At 54.8% G+C, this 24,023-nt stretch overlaps 1 protein-coding gene across 1 annotated transcript; it reads right to left on the minus strand.

Moving 5' to 3' along the window:
- Positions 1-1,014: 1,014 nt before the first annotated feature.
- RPH3A (rabphilin 3A) lies at positions 1,015-23,228 on the minus strand. The gene is made up of 20 exons (XM_041489113.1): positions 23,152-23,228; positions 22,746-22,757; positions 21,643-21,777; positions 14,061-14,190; positions 13,770-13,856; positions 13,254-13,416; positions 12,858-12,884; positions 10,755-10,892; positions 10,569-10,649; positions 10,371-10,433; positions 10,101-10,301; positions 9,321-9,400; positions 8,687-8,761; positions 7,578-7,687; positions 6,889-7,015; positions 6,389-6,445; positions 6,067-6,218; positions 4,601-4,682; positions 4,032-4,128; positions 1,015-3,703 (listed from the first exon to the last, which is right to left on the minus strand). The coding sequence occupies exons 1-20, from the start codon at positions 23,226-23,228 to the stop codon at positions 3,573-3,575; spliced, it is 2,025 nt and encodes a 674-aa protein (XP_041345047.1). The 3' UTR covers positions 1,015-3,572.
- Positions 23,229-24,023: the final 795 nt, after the last annotated feature.

Here is a 24,023-nt window from a genome sequence, read left to right on the forward strand (position 1 = left end):
CATCCCAGTCTTCATCTGGAGCTGGATGGTCTCTGCTGGCACCCCTTGGATTGGATTTCTGGGCTGGGAGGTCTTGGATGGGGCTGGAATTCCTCCGCTGGGATTTCTCTGCTGGGCAGGAAATGGAGAAGAGGAGGGAAAATCAATGAGAAGAACCCGACGCTGGAAAACAAAAACAATAAAAAAGAAGTTAAAGCTCAATTTTAAGTCTGCTGGGAACATTTTTCCAAGAGGACAAAGCCTCGACTCTTCCCTGCCGCTGAAGGTTTGAGCGTTAGGAGCTGCAGGAGCGGGGTGCGATTGCCCCAAAAATTTCCCAAATTCCTGGAAATATCAGGACCATCCTTCCGGCACCTCCTCCCCGCTCCGTGCCTGGAGCTCCAGTGACATCTGCTGCTGTCTCTGGGCATCGCCACCGGCCCGGCCACCGCCGCCCCCGGTCCCCCTGGGGATGTCCCCACCCCGGGGCTGCCACCAGCCCTGCCTGGGGATCGAGCCTGAAAACGCCCCAAGACAGGAAGGAAATAAAAGGAAATAAGGAAATAAAAGGAAATAAAAGTATATAAAAGGAAATAAATGGATATAAAAGGAAATAAAAGGAAATACTTTCTTGGTTGGAGCTGCCACCCCCCGAGGGAGCGGCTCCTCCTCCCCAAACTGGGGGTGACGGAGGGAACTGGGAGGGACAAAAATTCCCCCACCACCACTCCTGCTTTTCCTCGGGGCTTTCACCCCCAGGCACCAAGTGAGGGGAGCCTGTGGATGATTTAAACCTGCACGGTTTTACCCAGGATATTCCCAAACCCAGGAATTCCTGTTATCCCGCCGGGGGAGCCAGGATCTTTCTCCCAGGATCTCTCTCCCAACCCACCCCAAACTTCTCAACATCTCCAGCCCAACTCAATTCCAGCAGCCCAAACCCACCAGGAATTCCCAGAACCAGGCCCTTTGTCCACCCCATGAGGTTCCTGTTCCCACAGGGAATGAAAGAAGCAAAAAAATCTGGGGTTTTTTTGTTCTTTTCCAATAGTCTCACTTTATTAGATACCACATCAAGAGAGGATGTTGTGCTGCATGCAGCGGAAGACTGGAGGATTTCTAATTCCTGTGTAAGGTTTTCTTTTTGTCTTTAACAGTTGTAAACTGATATTTGGCTGTAAAATCACTGCATGCGAGTCTGAATGCAAACAGCAGTAGAAGAGGCTTTTAATTTTCTTTTTTTTGCTTTTTTTTTTGTTTGTTTTTCACCATTCCCAATCCATAGGTGCATGCTTTATTTACAACAAAAAGAAGTCATTCAGGGCAGGAATTACCATCAGAAAAACTGAGAAGAGGAGGGGACAGAGACCAGGGCTGTGGTTTTGCACGATACTGAGGAGATTGGCAAGTTGCACTTGATTTTTGGAGGTGCAAAGAGATGATCTGAGTACCCTTTTCCCAAAGAAAGCAGGCTGAACAGGGAATGGGAATACAGGATGGGGTAAGGGCAACCTTAAGTGAATTGTTCTGCACATACAAAGGAGGCTGGGCTGCTGCAGGACTGGGAGAAATTAAGGAATTGCTTAAATAATTATTTTTAAAGGCTTTTTTTACCCTCAGCCACACATTTCCCCAGCACAGCTCCATGCCCAGGTGCTGCTCTGGGTATGACCAGGAATGTTTGGGTCAGGTCCATCCCTCTGGAAAGGGTGGTGGAAGCTTGGAGTCATTAAGGTTGAAAAAGGGAGAGTCCAACCATTGCTCCTGGATCCCACCATCCCACAGCTCAGCTGGGCCTGCAGCAGGGAGGCTTCAGCACAGGATGCAGAGGGGAACAGTCCAAAAAAAACAGGATTGTTTCAGTCTGCTCCTGGCCAGACAGGCTCAGGGATGCCACACTGACCAGCACAGAGGCAAGAATTCCATTAAAAAGTGGAAAATTTCCAGGTGTCCTCTTCCTTTCCACACCAAGCCAAGCCACAAGCACAACCACATCACCTGGGGTGATGGAAGAGGATTCCCAGCCCTGGCTGGACCCTCTGGGGTGGGTTGGGTTGGCTTTTCCCACCTGGAGATCCAAGGAGGGGGGAGCCTGTGCCAGGCTGGGCCAGCCCAGCACAGAGGGGTTTGTGTCACCCAGGGCTGGGGACACTCAGGGCACATCAGCAAGTGCTGCTGGAGGTGGGGGGAGATCAAGGAAATATCAGGAGAACGGAACTCATCCAACTCAGAGAGAGGGCAGCAGCAGCAGAGGGGGCAGGGGGCTTGGGGGGAGAGGTTTCACACACCATGCTCAGTGTGACAAAAAAATTCCATACATTCCATATGTGCTTAGTGTGCTCCTATCCACAGGGCCTGGGGTTTTCTAGAGCCAGGGAATGGTTCCAGAGCCAGGGAATGGTTCCAGAGCCAAGGAATGGTTCCGGAGCCCAGCAGCTGCAGTCTGTGCTCTCCTGCTGTCCAGACCAGATGCAACAGCTCCAGGCCACCCTTAAAGTGCAGGCTGAGGGTTCTCGTGCAGAAAACTGGGGGAAATGAAAGAAAACCAAACCAAAACAACCCAAGTTTGGAAGATCTCAGACTGTTCCAGTTAATTCCAGGAGCTGTGGTGGTTTAAAGCAATAATCCTTGCACACATCAGGGGGCTGGGGGGAAGCAGCAGCTCCTTCAGCTTCCCTCCCGAGGAACAGCAAATCCTTGGAAGCAGGAGGGGTCTGAGGGGACCTGGGACCCCTTCAGGGCTCGGCCAGTCACTACTACACAGCTCAGAGGTGAAGAGGAGGTAGTCACAACCCTAAAACACCTGGGCTCCTACAGCAGCAGAACCCCCAAATTCCTCGGGTGGAGGAACCACCCGCGGTGGCCAGAAACGACAGAAACCAACCCAAACCTGCTCCCCTGCGAGCACAGAGCTCCCTAAACCCTCCTTGTCGCTGTCATGGTGTTGGTGGTGGATCTTCTCAGCAAAGGATGTGCCACAACACTGCTCAGGTGGGCCGAACCAGAGGTGAAGCTCAAGCAGGACTCGTAGGATGACGCCGGTGACACCGGATTTGGCCTAACCACGACGACACGGACACCAGGCGACGGTGACACCCACACCAAAGCCAAGGAGCTTTTTTCGTTATTGCAACTGAGGTATTGAGATCACACAAGCAAGGACAGGCTGATGCTCCCAAGCCCAGCACTCCCATCTCCCGGGGGGAGACGCCGGAGCGGAGGCTGGAGGGACACAGAGCGTCAGAAACGCGACGGGAACGCTGCCACGGGGACGGGGAGGGAGAGAGGAGGGGGAACAGTCAGGAGGGAACAGTCAGGAGGGAACAGTCAGGAGGGAACTATTGCTTGCCAAAATTACACACCAGGGGAACTCGACAGCCTCCCTCCCCCAGCTGAAAATAAATAAAGGAGAATAGAAAAGATCTGGGGGAGTTTCCAGCGGAGGGGAGGATGGAGGGGGCTTGGAGGAGGCGGAGGACCCTGGGATCAGAGGCTGTAGCAAGGCGTGGCTGCGCTGGAAGACGGGACACCAGGGACATCAGGGACCTACAGGGGCGTGGCAGAGGGCAGGGAGGGCCGGGCAGAGGCTCCCTTTAATCACTGGCCACATGGTTCTCGTTCTGCAGGGTGTGCCAGCGCTCGATCTTCTTGTCCTTGTTCTTCAAACACTCGTACCAGTGTTTCAAGCGCTCGCCCTTGGCCGTGATTCCCAGCTGGCAACCGCCTGGGAAAAGGGGAGAAGAGCAGACTTTGTATCCAGAGGTGGTGCTGATGTGCCAGGAGATCCTGCCACGGGCACACACCTCACACCCTGCAACGCTTTTTCCACCTCCTGGATCAAAAATCGAACGGAAGATTAGAAGCCTGGAGGTGCTTTTCCTGCCCAGAAGACCTCTCAGGATGCTGAAATTGGGGAAGTGTGGGGGGTACACCCTTCAGATTCCATCATCCCACCTGGGCAGGTGACCCAGGCCCCCCTCCCATCGAGCAAACCCCAAACCAGCCACCAAAGCCATGCCCCAGGGGGCAGAATCCCCCAGCCCATCGCTCACCGATGTAGTCGTTGGATTTTCCGATGTCGTAATCCCAGACGGAAATGTCCAGGGATTTCTTGGCCAGGTCGCTGTGTTTGATGTCATAGAAGAACTCCTGCAGAAATGGGAGCGCCCACGTCACACCCCAAAGGAAAACACACCCTAAAAGCTGCAGTTAAAGGGTTGGACCTGATCTCTGCTCAGCCTGGGTTCAAAATCCAAGGAGAGGATGGTTAAATTATAATTAATGAAGGAAAAACGCTCCTTCCCTGTGGCACCTCTTTTCCAGGAGTCAAGCACCTACGTGAGCCCTTTCCAGCTGTCTCATCCAAGCAGCATCAGTGGAGAATTTCAAATTTCCACCCCCAGGAACGCTCATCCCACCCACATCCCCAGCTGGGATGCAGGGAGCTTTCAGGGTGTGTGGTGCTGCCATGGCAAAGTCATTCCCAAAATATTCCCGGGCACAGGAGTGGGTAAGGAGCTTGAGCAAAGAGCCAAACCTTGGGGAGTTTGTCTTCCACCTCCTCCACTCAACACAGTGCTCAGCGAATTGATTTAATAATATAAAAAATATCCATCCATACCTCGTTAAACTCAGGATTCAACGTTTTCTTCTTAATCTGTGTCTTGTGCTTGGCCTTTTTGCCCATGTCAGGTTTCAGCCAACTGGGGGCAACAGAAAACAGCTCAAAATTCAAGTGCAAGAACAGTGGGAGTTTATAAGCTTAAAAAAGTGAGCTTCTGGGCTGGAAGAGATTTATTTAAGGCCAGTCTCTCTTCCCACCTTCCAGAGGATGTGGGAAAAGTGTGGGGCTGCGGCTGTGCAGATCCAGAACTCAATTTAGAGCTGGGATTAATTAGATCTCTGTTAGAAGCTGATTTAAACATGTAAAACCACCATCTTCTGTTTGTGGAAATGGAGAATACAACAAATAAAGAGAGACTGGAAAGGGAAACTGCTCAGTTCCACTGAGCTACAAAAAGATGAGCAGAATATGTTCGACATGAGAGTCACTGAATGAGTTTTAGGGAGAGCAGAGGTTTTTTTCTGAAGGCAAAGGAAAAAAACAGGAGCAAAACCCCCACCAGGAATGGCTGCAGGGATTTCTCTGTGGTGCAGCTCATATGAAGTTGGAATAAAAACCTCATTCCCCCACATTCCCAGGAGCCATGGGGCAGCAAGCAGGGCACGGAGGGACGTGGAGCCACCTCTGTCCTGCAGCCAGGGTGGGCCAGAGGTGGAGGGAAGGACCCCCTGTCCTCCAGCTTCCACTGTCCCTGGAGTCCCTTGATGAGTCACAGGTGGGAATCCCACTCCTATGGATCCTGGGGAAGTCAGGCACCAGCCCCAAACCTGTCACTGGGATATTCTATGAAAATCCTTTGCTAGGATTTTTCTCCTATTCTAGCTGAGAAGCCTCAGAAAAGAAATGTGAACAATTAACTGTCTGATGGTGAGGAATGTGGCCTGGAGGCTGTTTACCAACAGGTGCATCTGTGATTGGTCCACGTGAGTTGTTTCTACTTAATGACCAACCATGGCCCAGCTGTGGAGTCTCTGAGAGTTATGGGGTTTTGTTATCCATTCCATTCCATTCCATTCCATTCCAGCTTTCTGATGGATCCTTTCTCTCTATTCTTTTTAGTATAGTTTTAGGATAGCATTTCAATATAATATAACATCATAATATAATAAATCAGCCTTCTGAAACACAGAGTCAAGACTCTCTTCTCTTCCCTCACCCTGGGACCCTCGAACACAACCACAAAAACCCTCCCCACATCCCCCCCGTGCCCTCTGCTTGCAGACATAAGGTGATCAGTCAAAGCTTGGACTCCTGAAGTCTTTTCCAGCCTTTAACAATCCTGGGATTCTCCACGAGGGATCTGGGCACCTGGGGAGCTCTGGGGAGCCACAGACCCAAGGGCTGGGTCAACACCACCCACAAGGAGGACACCACCACTGCTGGACAGCTCGTGCCGTGCCAGGGCTCCAGAGGAAGGACAGCAGGGAGCCATTCCAGCCCGGAGCCACTCCCGGCTCACTCACAGCTTGACGAAGGGATCCGAGTATCCGTTGGCGTCCATGGCCGCCAGGTGCACGCAGCGCACGATGCCCACGATGAGCCCGCCCTGCTGGGTGCTGTACATGAGGGACACCAGGATCTTCCCGCGCTCCTCCACGTCCCCGCCGCGATCCACCTGCGGGAGGAGCGGCCAGAGGTGCACGTGGAGGAAAAACGGGAAAACTCCACGTGGAGGAGGAAAAACGGGATGGGATGGATGTCAGGGAATGTTGGGGGATAATGGGGTTGTACACGAGGGATGGTGGAAAGGATGTGGGTGGAGCTTGTCCTGCTCCAAGGACTCACCTCCTCCTCGTACAGAGCCATCCCACGGGATGCGCCCGTTGTTCCGGCACGCTTCGTCTGGGATGGGAAAGGGACAAGGAGACTGCCGTGAATGACTGGGAGAGGCACATCCCAGAGCAAAAACACCTGGGAATGCAGGCAGCCCAGCTCCTGCACTGCACTCCAAAGTGGAGGGATCTCAGGAATGTCCATCTTCTCCATCAACCCCGTCCCAGTGGATTCAATGAGGGACAGAGCAAGCTGTCCCCTCCTGCACGGTGACATCCATCCCCAGGGGCTGACAAAGCCAACAGGAGCAGGCCCTGGAGTCACTTCCCATGAATTCCCACCAGGCTCTTATCTCTTATCATCTTGGGATGTCACATCAGCCCAGGCACAGGTGGGAATGCAACTCCTAAAGGTGCCAGGGAAGTCAGGCACCTCCAGCCCCTCCAGCCCATCCCTGCATCCCTCAGGTGCCATTTCCAAGGGGAACAGAAGGAATTTTCACGGACACTCACTGGTATTACTCTCTCCAGGCAGATGTTGAAGTTCTTTTTCTGGTTGGCTTTGAGTTTTTTCAAGGCAACTCTGGTTTCTCCAATAAATTCGTTGTGGCCGAATTTGTCCTCGTCACACACGGAGATCCTGGAGGGAAGAGGGAAAAGGGAACATCAACCAGGCTGGAGCAGTGCCCAGCTCCAGAGCCAAACCCATTCCTGCGGGGAGGGAAAAGCAAAACAAAACCACCCAAACCCACCCTTGATCTGGATTTCTTCTGAACAAAAGCCATCAAAACCCAAATTCTATCTTGCCAAAAAAAAAAAAAAATCAACATTTTTAATATTTGCTTTGTGATGGGGCAAGAAATCAAGAGGTGGAAGTTTTCTGCGGGGGGGAAAAGACATAAATTTTAAGAGTTATTTATATGGACTTTTTTTTTCTGGGCTATTGTCAAATCAGCAGAGATGCACATCTCTATGATGATAAAAATCATAGTGTAATCAACAATTTACTATTAAATTACAATGTCAAAATGCCAGCTCTCCTCTCTCCAAAGAACCATCCAAATGACCAAATTCGTGTCGATTTTAACCCAAAACTGCATTTCTCACAGCCCTAACCCCCCCTGCCCTCCTGGGGGTGGTGCTGTGAGTGAGGACCCCCACAGCCCCACCCCGTGGGACCCCTGGGCTCGTGCTGGGCTTGCCTGAGGGTTTTCCTCTGCATGTCCTCGTCGGTGATGCCGTGGTACACCAGGGTCTCGTTCCACACCGGGTTCCGGGTGTTGCGCAGCGTCTTCGTCCTCAGCTTGTTCGACTGTGGGGTCAGACAAACACAGGGGAATCGCAGCCCAGGACTCCTCCCTGCCCAAATCCCAGCTCCTGGCAGGGATCCCCCATCACAGCTGGCACAGCTGGGTGATGGTGAGCTCCCAGGGAGCATCAAAGTGGAATTTAGCACAAGCACCGGGGATTTTGTTACATGTGGTAGCCAGGAGAGCCTGGATTTTGTCACTCCCTGGGGTTTATTCCCTCAAGAAGAGGGGAAAAGGTGCCCAGGGCAGAATGTGGGATGTGGATGTGCTCAAGTCACAGCTCTCGTGGTCTAAAAGAGGTGACAGTGGGGAATTGAGGAGCTGTCACTTGCTTGTGTGTCTTTCACAGCCACACATTCAAAATTAAAAAAAAAAATAAATAAATATCAGCAAACGAGAGCAGCAGAAATCAAAGCAATTCCCAACATCCCACCTGGATTTCCTCCAAACAAGACCAGGTGTTCCTGTGCATAAAGCACAGGTGTAAAATCAATCCAATTACTTTATTATCAATTTTCCCCTGGTTTTGCTCCTGGTTCCTCTGAGCAGAACTCTGCTGCACCTTCTAACGAAAGAGCCAGCACTGCTGGTGGCCATTCCTTCCTCAAGATTTGCCCACCCAGATCAGCTCAGCTGGGCTGGGGAGGGAGATTTCCAGGAATTTCCATGATGGAGCCAGAGTTTCCCCCACAGCTCTAGCAAGAACGTGCTGCAGCTTCCAAGCAAATGGATAATTCCAACCCTGGGCATAATTAGATTTTTTGGGCAGATGTTTTGTGATGCATTAACAGCAATGCCTCCTCTGGAGCTTCCCTCCATCCCTGAGCAGATTCCTGCCTGCAGGATGAGCTGTTCTTGGGTCTGGGAGAGCATCTGGGAGCATCAGAGACATCCCCAGGGAAAACAGCAGCAAGCAGAGAAATCAACAGGGAAAATCTGAACTGAGGGGGATTTGAGAAACCTCTGCTCCATCCCCAGCACCAAACCTGGCAAAGCCCCACCTTGCTGGCTCCGGGCAGGAGGTGCAGCTTCACATAGGGATCAGCCAGGCCATTGGAATCCATTGGTTTTAAGCCCTAAAAAAGGATAAAGGAAACATAGGATGTGAATTCTCCTAGAGCAAAGACAAGGAAGAGAAAAATCTGCCCATGAAAAACGCAAAGAGAAAATGTGTTCAGTGACCCAAGAGCTTCTGTCCTGAGCAGCTGTGGGTGCCAGGATGTGCTGAACCAACCCATCCCAGGAAAAGTCAGCATTGTGGAACCACAGGATGGTTTGGGTTGGAGGAGACCTCAAATATCACCAAGTTCCACCCCCTGCCACAAGCAGGGACATCTTCCACTGTACCAGGCTGCTCCAAACCCTGTCCAGCCTGGCCTTGGACACTTCCAGGGATGGGGCAGCCACAGTTTCTCTGGGAGGACTGTTCCAGGGCATCACCACTCCCACAGATCTCTTGGAGGCACACAAGAAAAAGCCTCACAACCCTCCCCAGCCAGGAGCAGCTGTGCCTGGAGTCTCCCAAGGGAGCAGCCTCTGCCAGCAGCCACATGGCTTCCTTCCCATTGTACCAGAGAAACTGGGAGCCAGATGGATTTAAATCAGGAGAAAGGAGGGGAAAAGAGGAGCCCTTGCCTTGGCCTTGATGAGGGTGCAGTGCAGGGAGCTGTTGTCCTGGTCGTAGAGCAGGCTGAACTCCAGAGCTCCCAGCGTGGCTGACAGAGAGGGAGGAGGAGGAGGAGGAAACAACCTCGTTAAAACCCCAGCCAATAACTGCATTTAATCATCCCCGATTAGTAATAATTAGAAAGATTTGCGGGTCAAACGTAAAAGCTGTTTAATGCAGTGACACTGTGCTGGCAGCGGCCAAACCGCCGCAAATCCAGGCGGATTCAGGAGCTCTGCACAGCTTTGCAGGGCAGGGACTGCCCAGGGAGAGCAGCCTGGGGCTCTGGAGCTGACTCCAATATTCTCCAGGCAAAGGAGGAATAACCCTGCCAACCCTTCCCACAGCAATTCCACCCTGACCCCTGAGGAGATGCTCCAGCTGGGGACAGCAGCTCCTCCCAAGGCTGGGCTCAGCACCTGGCTCCAGTCTTGGCTCCCTGGAAACCAGCTCAGGCTCGTGCTTCTTCATCCCAGGGATGAAAAAGCAGGCACAGAGGGCATCAGCTGCTCCAATCCAAGCACCCGATCCCGACCCCGAGCAGCTCTTCCCACCCAGGATGTTCTACCACAGATCCTCCCCCTCAAATCCCCCCCCAGCTCCAAGCCCCGCTGGGAAGCATCATTCCCCAAGGACTTTCCCTGCTGGACACCCACCGCCTTCCAATGCGAGTCGCGCCCAGCCAACAACCTCCTCCAAATCCCACATTTCCCAAAGAAAACTCCCTCCCTCCCTTCCCGGCTACATACTGCCTTCATCCGAGTCGTAGCTGTTGGCATCCTCCTCCTCCTCCTCGCGGGGCTGCTGCCGCTGCGGGGCCGCGGCTGCGGGCGGGGGCTGGGTGGCAGCAGGGGGCTGCCAGGCTGGCCTGTCCTCCCTGCCGGGGGGCACGGCAAAGCCCCCTCCCCGCTCCTCCCTGGCGGCGCCGCGGGCCGGCTCCGGGGGGCTCGCTGCGGGAGGGACCCCGTTATCCCCCGGCCCGCGCTGCCCCCAGCCCCCCGCAGCCGGCCCGGGGTTACCTTGTCTCTCCGGGAAGCGGGCGGGACCCCCGGGACCCGGCCTTGCCGCTGCGGCCGCCGGCGCTGGGGACAGAGGTGGGTGGCATCACCGCCTGCGACATCCCCTGGTGCCCTCTCCCACCCTGCTGAGCCGCAGTCCCTGCCCGTGCGGTGTCCCCAGGGACCGGACGCCTTGGCCGCGCTCCCATCGCATCCTACCTGCGGCTGCCGGGGCAGGTCCAGCGGCGCTGGCCGGCGGGGGTGGCCGCTGGCCTTGCACGGAGTTGGTTCTCTTCACACCTGCAAGGAGCGGGGGACGATCAGCAGAGAGCACCCGCAGATGGCTCCCGGCTTTGTGTCCCCCCATCTGTCCGTGCCGGGATGCAGGAGCAGCGCCGCTCTCACCGGGGCTCCTGCTGACCCCGCTCTCGGCAGCGTAGTCGCGGCTGTCGCTGTCCCCAGCGGTGTCCTCGCTGCCGCACGGACCCGGCCGGCCCTCGGCCGCTTTGCGGCTCCCCCGGGCGGCCGCTGTGCCGTCGGTGCCTGCAGGGAGAGGAAGAACGGAGCAGTGAGGCTGGAAAAGCGAGCTGCCGTCCCCAGCCTGGGTGCCAGCAGCGGGGGGACAATGGGTACGGCCACCGCAGCGGCACCTCCGAGCTCCGGGCACTGCGGCAGGAGGGCTCTGCACCATCAAACCTGCTCAGGAAATCCCCAAGGACACAAGAGTCCCACGGGAAAATAAGGCCTGAGGTATCCATCACCTGGTCCTCAGCACCCTTCAGACCCTTGATGATACCACAGCTCCACATTCCTGGGATTGGGAGGGGGGATCCTATTTCCCTTCTGCTGATCATCTCCCATTTATTAAGGAGACAGCCGTGGCAGCTGCCTCTGCCTCTCCCTTCCATCACCCAGCGGATAAATCCCAGCCCAGCGCTCCGGGGTGATGAATTGCGACCCCACGGACGTGACGGGAAAGGTCTCGGCGCTCACCTGGCTGCTGCTGGAGACGCCAGGGATAAATCTTTGCCGTGACATAAATGGGCTGTTTCTCCTTGGCTGGGCTCTCAGGGTCACCGGGCGTGAGGACAAATCGGAACTCAACAGATTGTGGGGGGAAAGGAGGAGGGAGAGAGGGAAAAACACCGGGAATGCTGAAGAGCAGGGAGCGGGGGAAATGAGCATCCAGGAGCAGGAGCCCCGTGGTGCAGAGAGAGCCGTGCAATAAATAATTTTCCAAGGGAGCTGTAGGAAAATCATGGGCACGGCAGGAGCATGCTGAGCACCGGCAGGGACGTGCGGAGCTGGCAAAGCCTTCCCGACTCCAGGAGCCGTGGATTAATAAAAGCTGCCCGTGGGGCTGGGAGGTTTAACGGCACCGTGATTAAATCGCCTTAATTAAGTGCTTTCCCCAACTGCTGCTGCACGGGAAGAGGGAGATCATCAGCTGGGGGCATCAGAACCCGGGCTAAAGGAAGGGTGGGATGGAGGGGACCATTCCAGGCGGGAGCTGCTCCCCCAGCCCCTCTTTGCCTCTTCCACGGAGCCAGGGAAGAGGAGGGTTTGCAGCCACTGTGCTGTTCCCAACTTAATGATCACCCAAATGAGGAGCAGACGGTGTTGGAGGGGGATCAGGGATCCTCATCCCCTTGGCACCCCATGTGGAAGTGTGAAATTGGGGGCTGTTACCCAAAATGAACTCCCAGGGAGACCCCCTCACTCTCCACATCTCCCTGTCAGGAGCCACGTGGGGGTCGGGCTCTTCTCCCAGGCAAGAAGTAACAGGACAAGAGGAAATGGCCTCATGTTATGCCCGGGGGGGTTTAGGTTGGATATTAGGGAAAATTTCTTCGCTGGAAGGATTGTCCAGCCCTGACACAGCTGCCCAGGAGTTCCCATCCCTGTGGGGGGATTTAACAGCAAGCGTGGATGTGGCCCTTGGGGACATGGCTCAGTGGTGGCCTTGGCAGTGCTGGAGGAATGGCTGAACTCCATGGGCTTTGAGAGCTCTTCCAAACGGAATGATTCCACCACTGGAAGTGCCGGAGGGCGCAAGGAATAACCAGAACAAGCCACTGCTGCATCCTCACCCTGCTCTGCCTCCTGTGCACAGCACAAGGCTGGGCTGCTCCGTCCCCCACAGACCGGGACAAGCCCCCACAAGCATCCTAAACTTTCCCCGGGAGGTTTTCCAAGGATTTCTGGTTAAAAAACAGCAAAAAAAAAAAAAAAAAACCAAAAAAAACCCAAAAAAAACCACTTGCCCCTCCCAGCAGGTCCCACCACCCACGGAGGCGGCTCGAGAACGGCAGCGGCTCAGCCCCGGCGTGTGCGGGAGGTGGGGAAGCCCTGGAATAACCCGGGCCCCCCGCAGGGTGGGCGGCAGCAGCAGCAAGGAGAGATCCTGCCGCAGCATCCCGTGGGGAAACTGGGTGGGAAAACGCCTTGGGAAGAGGAGGAGGCAGGGACAGGGCTCGGCACGGGGAGGGGACAAAGGCCGGTGCTTACCCTCGGTGTCCTCGGCATCCGCCTGGCCTTGGGGGCACAAACAGAGCGAGAGGGGGTGAAGCTGCGGCCCACGCACCCCCAACCCCATCCCGGGATGCAAAGCCACTGTTTCCCCGGTATTTTATCCTCATTTTTTCAAGGCTTCCCCATCACCACGTCCCAAACCCTCAGCCCTGATCCCCACCCGGGGCTGCTTTGTTCGAGGATGTCCTGCAACCCCGCCTGGAAATCCTGGATAAACCCTCTCCAGGCTCCATTGCTATCCCCTTTAGCACACGGGCAGCAGCCACACGACTGCTCCGGATGCTTTTTCCCCAGAATTTTCCCTTGCTGAGGATGGGAAGGAGCCCAGAGCCTCGCTGGCAGTGCTCGGGGGCAGCCCCCGCTGTCACCTACCTCGGGTGGGTGCCCGGGAAGGGATTTTGGGGTCCGGGGTGGGCGGCTCGGCCGGGCAGGGCTCTCTCGGGGTTTGGGGTCCCTTCTTGCTGACGGGCATCGGCTGTGGCAGCATCTGCTTGGGCAAACCCTTGAAGAACCAGGCACCGGAGCGTTTCCACACCTGCGGGAGCAGGATGGGGCCTCTCAGGGCTTCACGCCACCGTGGGCTTCCTCCAGCGACCCCACATCCCCACCCTGCAGCCCATCCCGCTAGTTAATGAATCAATTAACTCCCCTGCCCATGCCGCAGCAGCCAATCTCTGCACCAACAGCCCCTTGCACTCCCAAACCCCTGTTTTCATGAAATAAAACATCATTTTGTGTAGAAAACAAAACCCTCCTGTAAGAACCATGCTCAAACAGACGCTGGGCGAGGCTGGGTGGTGCTGGAGGCCTTTGGGAGGTTGAGTCAGTCCGGTCTCAGAGGTGTGGGGAGGGGACAGAGGGGACAGAGGGGACAGGGGCCACACGCACCTCCCTCTGCTCGCTGCAGATCTTGCAGAGCCAGATGGCCTGGGGCCGGTTGTTGGTGGTCTGCACCCCGCACTTGGTGCACACGTTCTGCGGGCAAAACAAAGATCTGAGTGTCACCGGTGCCACCAAAGTGTCCCCAACACCAGCAGCAACAGCTGTGCCTGCACGACCACCAGTGACTCTGGGGGTGCCGGGCTATGGAAACGAGCATCCAAAATCCACGGTGGCCCCGGGCTGGGGGGGTTTGTGGGGCTTGGGGGGTGGGGGTCTCACCTTTAGGGGGAGTCTCACCTTCTTGCAGTCCTCGCAGACGACGCAGGCGGAGCCCCTCGTCCCCAGCTGCTCCCCGCAGAGGATGCAGCGGTTGACGCCGTCCCCCAGCACGCTGCGGCGCATGTCCTCCAGCCGGGTCATCAGGCGCCTGCCAGAGGGCACAGGGATGTCAGCAAGGGCACAGGGAATGCCAGGAAAAGGGCAGGACACGGGGACAGGCCCCACTCCCCGGGGGCAGCCGCTGCCTTGGTTCTGGCTGTTCTTTTTCCAGGTGCTGCTCCCCACGGAGCTTCTCCCTTTCCAGCTATGGGAAATAATCCCATAAGAAATAATAATCACATCCCAGCGGGAAATAGGATTCCAACAGGTTTATATGGCACAATATTGACTTCCAGGGATGCTGCCAGAGAGGTGGCACCAGCCCCAGCTCCATGGACATGGAAAATCCATCCAAGGCAGCAGCTTTGCATGGAGCAACTTGTCCCTAAATAGAAACCTTTCCACCCAGTCCCGGCAGCTGCCCATGAAGAGCTGAAGGAGGAGATCCTGGAAGGCCTCTAATGAGGAGTGAATTAATTAATTAATAAATGTTCTTATTATTTGAGGAAAAATAATGTTGTGTATATTTGATGGAAATTCTTGCATTGACATGAAGGCCCACTGGAGGTCAGGCTGTGAAAACACACCTGGTTCCTGCAAAGATAAATAAAAACCCAAAAACCAAAACCAGCTGAGGAAGTTTTGGAAAGGCAGCATTGGCTGAAGGAGTTTGGAAAGCAGGAAGGAGCTGCGAGCAGACGGGAGCTGGCGTCGGCGTCGTGCGCTCAGCTAACCCAGAATCCTGGCCCTAAAAATAGCACAGCAAGGCAAAAAAGCTGCATTATTTATGTCATTCAGCGGGGAAGGAACGAAGAAAGGGAGGAGGAGACCCGAGCCCACCGGAGGGAGCAGCCCCCCGTGGCAGCCTGACCCAAATCCGACGGCGCTGTGGCGGAAAAAAAACGCGGGTGTTGGAAAGGCGTTTTCCCACGAGGGGTGACAGCTTCAGATTCGTGGTGACTTGGCTGCCAGGGCCTCTGAAATGCTCATAAACCATCCACAGGTTCCCTGCACACACCCTGGGGTTGGGGTTGGACAGCCAAATTCATGGGCTCCATGGGGAAAAGACAAATAAAGGAACGGCAGCACGAGGAGGGGAAATTATACGAGCATGGGATGGTTTTGGTTTGGAGGAACCTTAAAATCATCCAGTTCCACCCCTGCCATGGGCAGGGACACCTCCCACTAGACCAGGCTCTTGCATCCTGGCCTTGGACTCTTCCAGGGATGGGCAACCTGTGCCAGGGCCTTGCCACCCTCCCAGGGAGGAATTTCTTCCCAAAGTGAAGCATTTTAGGACATCACAGCCCAAAAAGGCTTCACTGCAGTCCACAGGGACATCTCAAAGCCACCAAGCCCAGCCACGCTCAGGGATGCGGACCCATAATTCCACAAATTACCCAAGCAAAGCCATGTTAAAACCTCAGCTCTGCCAAAACCCAGCCAGGAATCTCCCACTGCTCCCCACGCGGGGCCGATTCCGCTGGGCTGCGGAGCCGCCTCCTGCCACTTCCAGATGAACCTGCAGCCTGTTCCCAGCTGGAAGCCGGGCTGGGTGGGCAGCAGCAGAGCCAGACAGAGCCAGCAGTGGGCACAAGGCTCTGTTTTCACAGCTCTGGTGTCACCAGACAGCAGATGGGAGAGATCACGAGTTCCTGCCAGCACCGGGAGCACGGGGGCTCGAAATGCAGCAATCCTGGTTCTCATCCTTGTGCTGACAGACAGCACCCTCAGGACACAGCCAGGGGATTTTGTGCTTTCCCACGTCAGGGAGAAGCTTCCTGCTCCAGTGTGGGATGGGGCTTGGAGCAACCTGGGCTGGTGGAAAGTGTCCCTGCCCATGGAATGAGAGGAGATTTGAGATCCTTCCAACCCAAACCATTCTGGGATTTACTTGAGAGGTGCCATGGTCCATCCCTGCCCTTCACATCCACAGGTGGTTCCTCCCTAGAGAATAACCCAGCTCTGGAGCCACCATCCGCCCCTGGTGCCTTCCCAAGCTCCAGAGCCTGTGGCAAACACAGAAATCCCAGAGAATCCAGCAGAGCTGCATCACCCCACAAACACCCAGCCAGCAATTCCAATTAAAACCTGGATCCTGGCTGTTCCCCAAGCGTTATTTAAAAGCAATTAACCCCAGCCCACATCCCATGGAATGCATGATCCCCACATCAGCCAGCTTTTATCATCCCCCACCTCACCAAGGGGGAGCATTTTGAGGGAAAAAACCTCTTTTATTCATGGACAAACCCCATATCCCCTGCAGTTCCTCCCTCTGAGCTGCAGGAGCTCCAAGCAAAGCAGCTTCCAGTTGGAAATCTGCAAGCCCAAACAAACTTATTATAGAAACTGGAACAAATGGCACAATCAAAGGGAGGGAGGAAAAAAAAAAAAAAAAAAGCAAAAAAGAGGAAAAAGCCTTTGCATTTCAAGAGATTCATTATTTAGCTGCAAAAATCTCTCCCAGGCTCTCATTTAGCACAAGCTGCTCCTTAAATGGGATTTTTGAACCACTGGAAGAGCTCAGCAGCCAGGACACACCTGTGGCACCACTTGCAAGCCAAGTACATTTCCCTAATTAAAACATCCATTCAAGAGGGAGAAATTGGGCTTTTTTTTTTTTTTTTTTTCCCATGACTCAAACGCTGCTGGGAGAGAACTCTAGAAAAAGTTCAATTTAAAGTCCTGGTGTGAACCTGGCAGGAAGAAAGGGGGGTTGTGCCCACACCCCTGGGCTGAGAAGCTCCTGATAAAGACAATAACTGGGAGGAAAAAAAGCCCAGGTTTGTTTCCAGCTCCATCCAGCATCTCCAGAGATGCAAATCCATCCCGTTCTCCCATTAATAACCAAGGGAAGCCCTGCCCTCACCAGGAATGAGATTTCTACCTTCCCAAAAGCTTTTCTCTCCACTGGAGATCATTTCCTCCTCACTTTTATTGCACACAACCATCCTCCAGCTCGTCCCTCTGCCTTCCACGGCTCCAGCAGCATCTTCCTCCCCACGATCTGCGCTTCAACTCCCTGGGAAACATCCTTCCAATTGTTAAAAAAAAATCGGGGAGTGGATTAATTGGAGCCGGTGGCAGGGAGCTGGCTCAGCCCAGCCCTCAGGGACAGCCCTGGTCTGGGGAGAGATCCCTCACCTGCCAGGGAAACAGGGATTACAGGGATTAGGCACCGATGGGAGAGAGAGGAGAAGCTTTATCTGCAATGTTGCACCTGAGATAACAGCCATGAAACGGCCCCTGGTGATGGAAATCAGCCCAGCCCCAGGATTGGGGTTTGGGAGGGGGAAGGTGGGCAGTGAGGGACATCCCTGGAGCACATCCAAACATTCCCCATGGTCTGTGGCAGGAAAGGATCCCACAGGGATGAGGGGTCCCTTGGGCTGGGTTCAGTCCTGGGTGGGACAGAGCCCGTGGTGGCTTTGGCAGAGCTGGGTTTAGGGTTGGATTCCATGGCTTTAGAAGTCTTTTCCAACCTAAATGATGATTCCATGGAACTCTCAGCATTGCAGCAGGAGAAGAGGGGTGGGAAGAGGGACAGAGTGACCAGAATCAAGTGCTGATGATCCCAGGAAATGAGGCTTAAACAACGGAGCAGGAGTTTGCCGTGTTTAAATATTCATCAGAACTGCAAAAATTAATGGCCAAGATGTCCTTAATGGGCTTTAAATTATGGCAGGGAGGATTTTTAATGCAGCAAAAATGGTGGAAAAGGACCTGATCCACGAGGAAGGACCTGATCCAGGAGGAAGGACCTGATCCAGGCCACCATGATCCACTCGCTCCTCAGTGCCTTGCAGGAAGCAGCAGGGATGGGCTCAGCCACCACATCCATGGCGAAAAAATTCCAGTGAAACACAAAGGAGGTCACCAAGAGCCTCCAGAATGAAGCCCAGCCTCGTCTCCGTGGGGAAATCGTGTGCTTTAAAGGGATGAATATTAAATTAAAGCTCATTTTCCTGGTGGAAAAGGGTCAAGAAAAGCAGCCAAGCTCCAGATTAAGGGAAACATAATTAAAATTGGGATGAGAAATGAGAAGCAATTTTCCTCCCCTCCAAGTGGGCAGGGAGCTAAAGGTAAAGCACCACTGGGGCTTTTCCCAGTGCTGAGCCCTCACCCACAGAGGGAAGACCCACAGAGTTTTTCCAAATATCCCATCCCATGCTCATCCAGGTGCTTGCTGAATGTGCTCCAGCAGGCTGGGAATTTTTGCAGTCTTGGAAATAAGAGAGGAGGGGGTTTTTGGAGGGGAAAGCGCAACCAAACCCCCACAAAATCTCCAGCAGCACAAGCTGTCCCCTGGTCACAAGTGGACCTCATCTCCTCCAGAAATTGGCATCCCAGGAGAGGCTCCTAGCTGTCTCCAGTAACCAGAGGCTCCCTGTCCTGCCTTGAGCCTGAATTTTATCTCTGTGCTGTCTGCACACAGGGATGGAGATCCCAGGCTGTGGTCCCCAGACAGCTTCCCTGCCACTGAGGTTAATGATTTAATCCCCAGGGACTTCCATCTGCTCCTGAGTTATCCCTGTGTCATCCCAGCCATGAGCAGCCGAGTTAAATTAAAATCTAATCCTGCTGCAGAGCTGCTCCTCTTGGAGCAAAGGTGGGACCCAGGGGGACACAGCCAGGCCACTGCACGTTGAGAGGGGACCACAGGGCCATGGCCAGAGCCAGGAGCCAGCTGTCACCTTCCCTCTGGGAGAGCCAGCTCCGTGCTCTCCAGAAATATCCATTGCCACCTTGGGATGGTTTCAGATCTTCCCTCAATGCCAGGAGCGTGCTGGAGCTCATTAGGCAGTGAGCAGCCTGGCTGGGTTATTGATGGCCCCCAATTAGAGATGCAGAACGGAGTCAATTAGTGCCTGCAGGTGCTCCTGTGGCAGCTGGAGAACAGGATCCTCGTGGATTGCAGCTGGAATAGCAGCAGTGTCACCAGAGTGCCACCAGAGCCACCATGAGACCCCCAAGCACAGACAAGAACGGATCCATCCCTGCCCACATGGATGATCCCTTCTCCCAAAAACTTCCAGCCCTGAGTCCCTCATCCCAAAGGAAGATCCTGATCACCCAGCAGCTCCAGCCTGACGTGCTCCTGCTGTGTCATGTTCAGGATGATTCCAGCTCCTCCTGTCCTTCTCCGAGACACGAGACACAAAAATTCCCCCCCACACCAAGCGTCCCTGTCCTCCAGGCCTCATCAGCATCCAGCTCACGTATCCCACGGGATCCATCCACCCTCAGAGCTAAAAATACTCCCTCACAGGATTAGTCTGAGCTGGGTTTGACACCAAGTCCAATTCCACAAACAACAGCTCGACGAGAGGCATCGATTTGTTCCCAAGACAAGGGGCTGGTGGGGTGGAGGATACAGGAGATGGAGGGCAAAAAATTGGGAAGGGTTTGAGGCATGAGGAGGTTCATCCACAGCCCTGGTTGTGGGATTGAGGATTCCTCAAGGACTAGGTGTAAAGCTCAAATGAATTCCTCAAACACCTCCACTTATTGAGGCAAATCCAAGTATTCACCACATATTCCCCCTTTGGAATCTCACTCCGTGTGAGCTATTCCTTATATTAACCAGAAACAGAGTTTTCATGGAATAATGGAACAGTTTGTGTTGGAAAGGACCCCTGCCATGGGCAGGGACACCTTCGACTATCCCAGGTTGCTCCAACATAGCCTTGGACACTTCCAGGAATGGGGCAGCCACAGCTTCTCTGGGTGAGTTCTAATGGATTAATTTTTCCCTTTGCAGGAATAGAAAAACCCCAGAAAATCCCAGAAAATCAGGCTTTCCATGAGCAGCACCCTAAAGCAGCCTGGCCAGCTGAGGGCCAGCCACACCACCACTGCCTCCCTGCCAGAGGCCAGCCTGGCAAACCCGGATTATTTTAGATAATATATTTATTCTAACAGAATGAGCTATCCTGGATAACACCCGAGCGGATGATTCCCGACTCCCTGCGAGGCTGATCCAGCCGCTGTCCCACATTCCCTGTAGGGGCTGAACATCCTACAGCTCTTGTTGTGCAAGCCAACAAACACAAAGGGGCTGGCACGGCTCCCGCTACGCCTCCTCCTCCTCCTCCTCCTCGCAGGAGGGGAATCAGCTGCGGCTGCACATCCGCCAGAATTCCCGGCTCCCAGCCCCTCCGCCCGGCTTTTCATGAATGAGGATGAGCAAACCTCCTCCGGCTCGGCAAAGGGAAGGGCTGGAAAACAGCTGTACGAAATAAATCTCTCCCCGAGATGATTTGCGGCTCATCCAAGGAGCATCGCGCGCGTTGGGAAGGAATTCTTGCCGGGCGGGGAAAGGGAAACGCCAGGGAAAGCTGCTTGCGAGCTCTTCTTGGGCGTGAATCACCAAACTCAGAGAGAGCCGCTCTCACCCGGCTTCTGCCAAAGAGCCGAGAGGGGGAAGCGCTGCGTGGTAGAAAGTGATGCCGAGCCCTGGAGGCACCTCCAGCCCCAGGGAGCAGCACATCCACGGGGCAGGAGCCGAGCCCAGGCAGGGAGAGCAGCCCCTGGAGAGGCAAAACCTTCCCAGGATGTTCAAATCCTAAGCAAGGATTTCTGGAAAATGAGGAAATAAATCTTCTCCACAGTCAGAGAACCCCAATATTTAAGGGACAGCAAAGTGTCCATGAGCTGTGAGAGGGAATTTGGCACTTCCCAAAGCAGTGGGGAGTGTGGCTCCTGCCTGGGGCTGAGTGTTTTCCCTGCTGGGAAAAGAAAAAAGGAGTGGTGGATGCTTAAACTCAGTGAGAAGAAAGTGCTCCTCTGTCAGGAAAAGAGAATTATGGAGATTCCAACGGGATAATGGAGATCCCCTCTGGAAAACCATCCCCAGCAGAGGAAGGGGATGGATACCTCGCCCTTAGCTCGTTTCACCTGGCAGGAAAGGAAACATGGGCACTTCCCTCCCTCTTCATGGGCACCAGGAATGCCTCTGGTGAAAAATGAGGTACCAGTGGCCCTGGGGACCCCAGGACCCAGAAAAGAAAAATCCCAGAAAATCAGGATTTCCGTGAGCAGCTCCCTGAAGCTGCCTGGCCAGCTGAGGGCCAGCACCACTGCTGCCTCCCTGCCAGAGGCCAGCCTGGCAAACCCGAGCATCAGAGCCCCGAGTGAGCATCACTCAGCCCTCCTGAGCCTCACACAGCTCCTTCCAGAGCGGGATTCATCCATCCCACAACAGCACCAAACTCCTCCGTGCTCTGGCTCAGTGAGCAGTGAGCTGCTACCAATGATCCCTTTTCCATTGAAAAAAAAACCCGGGATGAGAACAGAAGGCTCCAGCCCCCCGAGGCTCCCGGAGCCGCTCCCTCCCAGGTTCCTCCTGGCCGGGGCCCAAAGATCCCCGCAAGCTCCTTCCAGGAGAAGCACCGCAGTGCAGAGGCTGCTGCCCAGGAAAGCAGCCAAGCAGAGCCTCCTGCCGCGGCCCCGGGGTCCCTGTGTCCCTGCTGTGTCCCTCGGTGTCGCCAGCCCCCCTTACCCGATGCGCTCCTGCTCCATCTCCTCCATCTTCTCGGCACGGGCGATCACCCGGTTGATGATTTCCTTCTCCTCATCCGTCAGCTCCTCGCCCTTGCGCTGCCGCTCGGGCTGTGCCGCCCATCCCGCCGGGAGCCTGCGGGCACAGCGGGGACAGGGATCCAGCCACGGGTCCATCCCCGCCCCGGCTGTGCCCAGGCACCAACCCCAAACCCCTCACCCAGCCCACCTCCCCATCCTCCAAACCCCAAACCCAGCCCATCTCCTCATCCTCCCAACCCCAAACCCAGCCCACCTCCTCATCCTCCAAACCCCTCACCCAGCCCACCTCCTCATCCTCCAAACCCCAAACCTAGCCCACCTCTCCATCCTCCAAACCCAGCCCACCTCCTCATCCTCCAGACCCCAAACCCAGCCCACCTCTCCATGCTCCAAACCCCAAACCCAGCCCACCTCCTCATCCTCCAAACCCCAAACCCAGCCCACCTCCTCATCCTCCAAATCCTAAACCTAGCGCACCTCCCCATCCTCCAGACCCCATCCAGCCTGCAATGAGCCCCCACCCATGGCTGGGAGCTCTGATCTCCATTTTTAGGTGGTTTCATATGGGAATATTGGTTTCATACAGAGGGAAAACTCCTTTTCAGAACCATTCCCATTATTTGCACTTTTCCTTTGGCACCCTGCAGCTCCAGGTTTGCCTGGCAGCCACGGGACCAGGGTGGTGGCACAGGAGTGGGTGGCTTTTTTTTTGGGAACATTTCTCCAAATATGGGAGTGTTTGTCCCTCTAACATCATTCCCAAAGATCCTGTCTCCCAGCCTGGGCGTCAGGCAGTGCTAACCTGGTGACAGGGTAACGTCTGCCACTCAGGGGTGCAAAAGGCAAATGTTCCTCACCTTTCTGCTCATCCAAAGACCTTTCCTGGCTCTTTTCCCCTCTGGATTAACAGACCCACATGGCTTTGAGCCTTGAGTTCATTAAAACCCTGTGTGACACTTCCCAAACTTAATTTTTTTTTGCATCCAAACCCAGTTTTTTCCTGTTCCCAGACCATCAAAGCAGCAGGAAAAGAGGAATAAGTGAAAAATAAAAGATACTTACTGCTCCTTCTCACTGCTGGGAAGCACAGGGAAAGAGAGGGAATAAGGATTAGGTGAGAGCAGGGACGAGGAGAGCCCAGCCAGTGACACCTCCCACCTCAGGGTCCCTCCCCATGGAGCCCCAGTGTCCCCAAAGAGCAACTCCAAACCTCCAGGCACCAAACCCAGCCCCCATCCAGGCTGGAGACGTGCTCCAGAGTGGCATCACCCTGCAGGGTGACAGGACACAGGGACAGCACCAGGTCCCTGCACACCCCAGCTCTGTCCCCACCACCCCGCTCAGGGCGTTTAGAATCAAACCCAGCAAAACGTCCCCGTGCAACAGCACTGAACCAACTCCCGGTGTCCCCACGGGGAAAAGTGGCATCACCACCCACCCTGGGGCCGTCCCTGTGCCCTGCTGTCACCTGGCTCGGAGGGACATGGTCCTGTCACTGGGGCACATCCACCGGTCTGAGGAGCCGCCCAGCACCGCGTCGGTCATCGCCCGCCAGCCCGGGCACCAGGCTGGGGACACCAGTGCCCCTCTGAGTGTCACCAACGTGGCACAGCAGGGACTTCAACAGCTCTGCTCCCTGATGCCAGTGAAGAAATGGAGATTCCAGCCAGGCTGTAGGGGAAAAAAAAAAACCAAAAACAAAAAAATCACTAGAAGTCACGCTGGGAAAGGCTTTGTTTGTGGGACTAAGAGGGTTTGGAGCAGGAATGTCACTTTAGTCTGGATATTGAGACACAGGAGCCTCCAGTCACCTCCTTCCCATGAGGGCAGCACAGCCTGGATGTAATTAATGAAGCCCCAACCTCACATTAATTATGAGGCTTCAGAGCCAGGAGGGAAGAGGGGGATCCATTCCAGAGAAACAGCTGCAAACAAGGAAACTTTCTCCCCAGATTCCAGCACGCCTCGCTGTCCTTTCCCACACCACATTCCCTCTGGAAAAAAAACCAAACCAAAAACCTCCTCCTTTCTCGTTTTGGTTTACTGAAGCTTTTGCCAAGTGGATCCACGAGGGAAAACACAGCACCAGGACTCAAACAGGGGGGTCTGTCCACTCCTCTCCAAAGGCTCATCCAGAGAGGGTTCTTCAAACCCTGCTCCTTAAAATACCAATGGATGTCGAATCCACAGTCTGATTGTTGCTTTATTCCCATTTTTTGAGGGGTTTTACCCCTCCACCTTGCTCCTACTCAGTTCAGGGGGATGGGGATGAATGGATCCATTCATCCGTCACCTCATCTGAGGGAAAACCAGGGATTTGATAGATTTGCCTGCAGCAGA

The sequence above is a fragment of the Pyrgilauda ruficollis genome, unplaced genomic scaffold, assembly GCF_017590135.1.
Source record: "Pyrgilauda ruficollis isolate IOZ18807 unplaced genomic scaffold, ASM1759013v1 scaffold9, whole genome shotgun sequence".
Classification (NCBI taxonomy): Eukaryota; Metazoa; Chordata; class Aves; order Passeriformes; family Passeridae; genus Pyrgilauda; species Pyrgilauda ruficollis.

Excerpts from the sequence above, each read along its gene's own strand:
- RPH3A (XM_041489113.1), bottom strand. The coding sequence starts at position 23,228 with ATGACCGACGCGGTGCTGGGCGGCTCCTCAGACCGGTGGATGTGCCCC. Across the intron at positions 7,688-8,686 it reads TCCTGCCCGGAGCCAGCAAG|TCGAACAAGCTGAGGACGAA; the intron begins GTGGGGCTTTGC and ends CTGACCCCACAG. Across the intron at positions 6,446-6,888 it reads GCCTGGAGAGAGTAATACCA|ACGAAGCGTGCCGGAACAAC; the intron begins GTGAGTGTCCGT and ends TTCCCATCCCAG.